The following is a 7,923-nucleotide window of genomic DNA, read 5'->3' on the forward strand; positions in this document are numbered from 1 at the left end:
AATCTACCACACTTATTCCTTATGCACAGATGGAACCTTATCATGCATACAAGCCTCTGAAGGAAATAATTTTTGTTTAAACTTTGTCTTAGAAACTTCAAGGGAATTCAGAACAGGATTTCTTTAATGATCTGGCCGTATTGTATTACTGATTGCCAAGCTGAAAAATGTTTGGCAGAACTTTTGGCTTCTGAGGTTTTGGATGCCTTCCAGTTAATCTGCCTCAGGATTTTGAAATACAAATAAATGAATTCCAGTTCAAACTTTTTTGAATCTAAGCTGCCAGGCCTTTATTTCCCTCCCATGTGAACATTTTGGTACAGAAATACCAACCAAGCAGAAGGAAGATAATCAGTCAACATTTTCAGAGGTTATTAATGGCCTTGGTTTAGAAGAAGAACAACATGAGAATGAATGGCTTAAAACTTCATGTTTCTTAATAGTAACTGACTATTGGCTCTTGGCATTTATTTTCCAGGATGTTTTCTCCTATTTGTATCTGGGAGAGAAGGACAAGGGTGTTCTTTGCCGCCTTGATTCTGCCAGAAGAAAGATTCTGAATGTTCCTTTGTTAAACATTACACACTTAGCTTTGTTTGACTTTTCTTATCTGGGAGCCAAGTATTTTTTAAGTCACTCAACATTCTACTGAGGCATGCTAGTCACTGAATGTGATTCTAAAGCAAAGTTCACACATTGAAAAGAGGCATGACTGGGAGTTTTGGGTGCCATGTGTACCACCCTGAATGAAGAGGCAGGATAATTTGCGTGAGTGATATAAATTGGGTCATCTCCCTAAACCTCAGCGCCAGTTCCTGGTTGAGTTCTGAGGGAAACACAATTTTTTTTTTTTTTTAATTAAGGAAAAGACAAACAGAGCATCCACTCCCACCCGCTCTACACATACCACACACACAGACACTCCACACACATGCACATGCTCAGTAGTGCACGTGGTCTCTGTATGAGTCCTTGGCTACGACACATTGTCCATGTCTGGGGCTGCTGGGTTAACCTAGCAAGCATTCTGAAAAGTAGGGGCAAGGTGGAGAAGGCACAACGGCTTTTAATTTTAAGAAATCCCTCTTACCAAGCCTTCTACTGACTTTTTTCTTTGATTATTTTTATGCATTTGTAATAAAAATATAACCCCACAATAAAATGTTCATTGTGTCGTTGAAGGAAAACAATATAAACTTCAAAAATTTCCTCCAAAGTTTCAGATTAAGTGAGGTTTTCTTTTTTTTTTTTTCCTTCATTTTGGTTTGGGAAGACCAATACTTCTCAGAGTACAATTCAAAGATGCTAGATTAAAAAAGCCTTTCTCTGGACTTGAGGATATGGGGAGGGGGTGGGGTGAGATGTGACAGGGTAAGAGAGTGTCATGGACATATATACACTACCAAATGTAAAATAGATAGCTAGTGGGAAGCAGCCGCATAGCGCAGGGAGATCAGCTCGGTGCTTTGTGACCACCTAGAGGGGTGGGATGGGGAGGGTGGGAGGGAGGGAGATGCAAGAGGGAAGAGAAATGGGAACATATTGTATATGTATAACTGATTCACTTTGTTGTAAAGCAGAGGCTAACACACCATTGTAAGGCAATTATACTTCAATAAAGATGTTTAAAAAAAAAAAGCCTTTCTATAATATAATTTTGAATTATATATATATTTTTTTTACTTAAGAAAACTTTTCAGTCCGTGTAGGAGGTTTTGATAGGAAAATGCATGTTTTTAGTGTTTCATATGATCTTTGTTCTTCTGAGGTGGCATTGAGCCTGTCTCCTCCCCTGAGCTCTCCTTACAGGCTCATGGGAACCAGGCAGCTTAGTCCCTCAGCCATACACCCAAACTGGGCATGGTGTGGTAGGATAGGTAGGTAAGCGACCTGGTGCCTGGAAATGGCCCTGACGTCTCCACTCTGACAGGTTCTGAAGCAGCCACTCAGCTCTGCTTTCACAGCATTCTTTTTGACATCTCAGAATACAGTACGTCCTGAGGACACTCTGTGCTTCAGTATCTTCATCAGCAAAATGATGATAAGAACAGTGTCAGCTTCATAGGATTGTTGTGGGGATAAAATAAGTTAAGTCAAGTGAAGTGCTTAGAACAATGACTGGCATGTAGTAAGCTCTCAACAAATGTTAGCTGTAATTGCCTCGTGTAGGAGGAGTCAGACAGAATTAGGTTTGGACCCTGGCTCTGTCTTTTATCAGCTATGCTGCCCTGAGCTGTTTGCTTAACCTCGCTAAAACTCAGTTTTCCTTTTTAAAACAGAGGTCCTAATACTGCTAGGATTGTGGTAGGATTAATCACATAATGCATATAAAGTTGCTAGCGCATAGTAACCACTTAATAGATAGTGGTTTGGCTATTAGTGCTGTCAGATTATTAGTGCTGGACTTTTTCAGAGGCCTCTACTTCCTTACCCCAATGCATGGCTCATACTGGAACGTTCTGGCACTTAGCTATACAGGTGGAAAGCTGACAGCTTAGCAAGGGGGGGCGTGGGGAAGGCCTTTGGGTCTCCACTCACCTTGAGATAAACATCGTGTCACATTGGTGCTGCCCACCGTGTGCATGTGGGGGCCTTGCATCAGGTAAGGATCTCGGCTTGGACAGGGTGGGATGGAGTACATAGGGCAGGTGCAGATCTGGATTTTCACATGAACATAGAATGTGGGAAGGATCCAGAAGAAAGAAAAGAAATTAGTGAACTGGGAAGTCTGGCTCATGTTTGTTTCTACCTCAACCTGTCTTAGGAGTTTGAAATCGTCTATGAAACTGAAAGCACTTTTCATCACAGCCATCATTTGCCATAGGCATTTGCAGCTGCCAGACTAATTTCTCTAGATGTTCTGTGAGGCTCTGGCCAGCACTACTGTTTCTCAGTGTGGGACTTAAAAAGCTGAGAGGATTTGGGGACTACTGGAACTTACAAGGTAACATCACCACAGAAGATAGCATTTCCAATACTTAATTCTTATGGTTGAATAGACTTTTGATGATCTCATTAGTGTAATACATTTATAATTTTCTGAGCTTCCCTTTTTTTCCTCTTTCCTCTAAGCAGCTATCTTTTCTTCCTGCTTTAGATACCAAGGGACTTACGAACTACCTCTTTCTCCATTATTAAATTCTGCTGATAGGGAAACGTGTTCCTAGGAATTTATATAAGATGTGAAGGCCTGGAAACAGATCAAAGCATATGCCTCAGCAATGGGAAGTAAACAGTTAAGGGCAAACAAACTTGAAAAGAAAAACAAAAAAAAACCCAAAAAAGCCCCAAAAAACTAATCTATTAAGTTTTTATGACTTCTGAGACAGAAATATGTGTCCAAGTTCATCCATATCTTTGTTTTCATCTCCTTGGACACATAGAGGCACTACATCTTCTAGGTAAGTCCATGTAGTAGGGTTCTGGTCAACTGGAATGATGTGTGCTGTTCTAGGAATGGCCCATAAAAGCAGTCATGGGTGATCATCTTCCTTTCTCTGTCTTTCTTTCTCATCAGCTGGCTTGAAAGAGAGAACCTTAAGGGCCAGTGTGAGGGTGGAACCTCAAGTTGAAGGTGCCTGGGTTCATGAATGACTCTGTGGAGCAGAATAACCACCCCCACCAATTAATCCACACAGGGCTGTGATGTGAGCAAGGAATACAATTTTATTATGTTTAGCTTCTATAATTTGGGAGTTATAGAAGTTAGGCTACCTTGAATAATATAGTCATTTTGACACTATTTAGCTGCTAAGTTTGGCAGAGACATTATTTCCTAAATCACATACTTGTTGAATTTTTTTAGTGTTATCAGCAACTTTTAAAGTAAGGAAACTGGGCTTCCCTGGTGGCACAGTGGTTAAGAATCCACCTGCCAATGCAGGGGACATGGGTTCGAGCCCTGGTCCGAGAAGATCTGACATGCCGTGGAGCAACTAAGCCCCTGCGCCACAACTACTGAGCCTGCGCTCTAGAGCCCGCAAGCCACAACTACTGAGCGCACGTGCCACAACTACTGAAGCCTGTGTGCCTAGAGCCCATGCTCTGCAGCAAGAGAAGCCACTGCAGTGAGAAGCCCACACACCGCAACTAAGATCAGCCCCCACTCGACGCAACTAGAGAAAGCCTGTGCACAGCAACGAAGACCCAATGCAGACAAAAATAAATAAATAAAATAAATAAATTTATAAAAATAGAATAAAGAAACTGAGAAGCTACATAAAGATACAAGTTTTTTTGGCAGTCAGTCCCTTTCTCTATAAACAATATGATCAAGGCATTCATTACCTCATTTATTCTGTACACTGACTCTGTGAAGATCTTGAGAGATAAGGAAACTGAGGTTCAAAGAGGTTAAGTATTACAACATGGACAAGATCACACAGCTACTGTTTGCTTTGGATCCAGGATTAAAACTCAAACCACAAAGGTCTTGTTATTTTCACTGTAAAGTGCTCCTTTTAAGAAAACAGCAGTCAAGAAAGAGAGTGTACACAGAGTAAGTATATAAGACTTTCTGGAGAGGTAGCAAAACCTAGAAAAAAATATAACTGGGTACCAGGTCATACTTCAGAAACTCTATGACAGATCATAAAACAGAAAGATGGAAAAAAAAGGTAAGAGGATAATCATGAATCCAGACCACAAGACTGGGTTCCTAGGATCCAAGGTTCAAAATCTAGTCCAGAAGTTTTTAACGTTTCTATAATCAGTTATTAGGTTTCACTTAAATTGTTTAATAAAAAGTCATTCTTTATCCAGAATGTCTGAGGTTGTGTACTCAAATTCCTTTTTATTTCAAGTTAATGGATCTAAACCCTTAAAGGTGTACATATTACTCAGGGTTTTCCAGAAAAATAGAACCAATAGATTATCTGTCTATCTATCAAGAGTATTTATTTTAAGGAATTGGCTCATGTGACTGTGTGGCTGGCAAGACTGAAATCTTCAGGGCAAACTGGCAGGCTGGAGACCCAGCAAAAAGCTGATGTTGCTTGAGCATAAAGGCAGTCTGGAGGCAGAATTCCCTTTTCCCTGTAGAACCTTGGTCTTTTTCTCTTAAGACCTTTAACTGATTAGATGAGGCCCACCCACATTATGGAAAGTAATCTGCTTTATTCAAAGTCTACTGATCGAAATGTTAATCTCATCTTAACGAAACCTTCACAGAAACATCCAGACTGACATTTGACCAGATATCTGGGTACTGTGGCCTACCTAAGGTAACACACAAAATTAACCATCATAGGGTATTAATTTACAAACAAAATATCCAAATCTAGTTAGAGCCTAATGAACATGTTCTGGTTATTGGATTGGTGGTACTTTTTCTGAATGGGATGACCCCATTCTATCTGTCTGTTAGAAAGAAAAAGAATGGCTGCATCCTTTAAACCCACAAATGTGTGCTTGATTAAGCATTGAAGCAAAACTCTAAACATTAAAGTCAAAGACATTTCAAGCATCATCTAGCAGGTGAGCGACAAATATCTTGGGCTGTGGAGGCTTGCCTGTTGTACCTGCACTGAATGTCTCTTCACCAGTAGCTGCTCTGCCTTCCTTCCTGTCCCCGAACACTTCGAAACCTATTGAACTCAAAGCTGCTGCCACTTGTTTAATGCTTAATTTTTCTCCATAGTTTTTGGCCTCTCATCTTCATGTAGTTCAGTTGGAATGTACTTCTCTCTTTTTTAATAATCCAAATGAGTCTTATTATGTCATGTCCCATTCCAGTATTCTTTCATCTGTGAGTCTTTTCTGCTGTTTTTCACTCCTCTAGCAGTCATACCCCTTGTGGAACTTCCATCCTTATGCAACCTACAGATAATTTCTCCCATGGGAAATTGTCACATGTTGGCATAGTTTTTTGCACTACTGTGAATATAAAAAAATGCACCACAAGCATATTTTAGTGACGTTATAATAAAAAGTTTAATTAACAAAAAATACCATATAACACATAAATTCATCATGAATTGGCCGTATCATGTATTGATAGCCAGCCATATCTGAGAAAAACAAAAACAAAACAAAAAAACTTCACTCTCATGTCTTTTTGTGTCATTTTGTGGTTCAGGAGTCACAGCCGTCATAGGACTTGCCTGAATATGTTGATCTGAGCCCCCCTTTGGCACCTCTGTATCAGAGTGTCTGCTCCACCCCTTCCTCCTTGTATCATATGCATCAAATACTGGAAGGCATGTAGCAGACACCCTGGTTTGGTTTTGTTTTTGGAACAAAAATTTCCAGAGAATTTTCGTCTGATCTATGACACCAAGGGTCGCTTTGCTGTTCATCGTATTACACCTGAGGAGGCCAAGTATAAGTTATGCAAAGTGAGAAAGATCTTTGTGGGGACAAAAGGAATCCCTCATCTGGTGACCCATGATGCTCGCACTATCCGCTACCCTGATCCCCTCATCAAGGTGAATGACACCATTCAGATTGATTTGGAGACTGGCAAGATTACTGATTTCATCAAATTTGACACTGGTAACCTGTGCATGGTGACTGGAGGTGCTAACCTGGGAAGAATTGGTGTGATCACTAACCGGGAGAGACATCCTGGTTCTTTTGATGTAGTTCATGTGAAAGATGCCAACGGCAATAGCTTTGCCACTCGGCTCTCCAACATTTTCGTTATTGGCAAAGGCAACAAACCATGGATCTCTCTTCCTCGTGGAAACGGTATCTGCCTTACCATTGCTGAGGAGAGAGACAAGAGACTGGCAGCCAAACAGAGCAGTGGATAAAATGATCTCTTAAGTGATGTGACTGGGAAAGTCTTTTTACTTATGGATAATACTACATAATTAAAAGCCTCTTTAGTGGAGGAACTTTGGTTTTGTTTTTGTTTTTGTTTTTTTAAGATACCTCCAGCCAGCTGGCTAAGGCTTGTGCTGAGATACTCTACAATTGTCATCTACTGATAATCTTTTATGTATAATGTCATTGTTGGATACTTACCTGGATTTTTCCAAACATAAGGCAGTCTGTCTTTGCCAATTCTAGAAGGTAGCGAAGGGACTGACTTTATTTTGCTGGTGGTCAAACCATCCTTTTCTTTGTTTTATTCTCTGGACAGTGAATTATTTCCTGTTTCCATCTGTAAAATGGTGAACTTTTTCATTCTAAAATACAATAAATATTATTTTCACGATGAGTTGTATTGTTTTGAAATTGGGAACTGTGTTTCATATTTGTTGAGTATCTTCACAGAGCAGCATTAGCAACTCACTAAATATTTGGTGGGTGTTAGAAGCTCAATTGCTGTTTGTCCTGAAGATTTTCTGTTAAATTAATAATTGGGCAGCACCTAGGCAAAGTATGTTAAAAAAATGTTTTCTTTGAGAATGTTAAAGCACTCAGATTTGATTGAGGGGCAGGATTTATGTAAAGGAGAAAATATCCATCAGAAAAAAAATGTTTCTAATTTTATCATGTATTGATAGCCAGCCATATCTGAGAAAAACAAAAACAAAACGAAAACCCTTCACCCTCACGTCTTCTTGTGTCATTTTGTAATTCAGGAGTCACAGTTCCACAGCCGTCACAGGACTTGCCTGAATGTGATTTTGTTTTGTTTTCTCTGTTTCTTTGTGAAGGGGAAGTACTGAAGAGTCATTCTAAGAAAATGAATTCCACGTACCTGGTTCACCATTAGATACTCTTTAAATAAGTCTTTGAATGACCGTATGTTTCTGGAAACACATGGTTAGCTGGATGATAACTAAGGTGATCGATCACAGGCTCAGTGGTTGTTGGCTTCACAGGGCAGATGTAGGAGGCCAAGATCAGTGCAAACAACAGGGTAGGGGGAGTACTTTCTAGTTATAACCGTAAAGATGTCAAGAGATGAGCTTTGGGCAGAGGAAATATAGTTGTAATGGGGTGGGGCGGGCGTCAGCTGTCAGTGCGGGGCTG

General features: G+C 40.1%; 1 protein-coding gene across 1 annotated transcript; it reads left to right on the top strand.

Annotated features, from left to right (window-relative positions):
- Positions 1–4,603: 4,603 nt before the first annotated feature.
- Positions 4,604–6,767, top strand: LOC137765876 (small ribosomal subunit protein eS4, X isoform-like). The gene is made up of 2 exons (XM_068545642.1): positions 4,604–4,616; positions 6,250–6,767. The coding sequence occupies exons 1-2, from the start codon at positions 4,604–4,606 to the stop codon at positions 6,750–6,752; spliced, it is 516 nt and encodes a 171-aa protein (XP_068401743.1). The 3' UTR covers positions 6,753–6,767.
- The last annotated feature ends 1,156 nt before the right edge of the window (positions 6,768–7,923 follow it).

This window comes from Eschrichtius robustus, chromosome 6 (genome assembly GCF_028021215.1).
Source record: "Eschrichtius robustus isolate mEscRob2 chromosome 6, mEscRob2.pri, whole genome shotgun sequence".
In the NCBI taxonomy this organism is placed as follows: Eukaryota; Metazoa; Chordata; class Mammalia; order Artiodactyla; family Eschrichtiidae; genus Eschrichtius; species Eschrichtius robustus.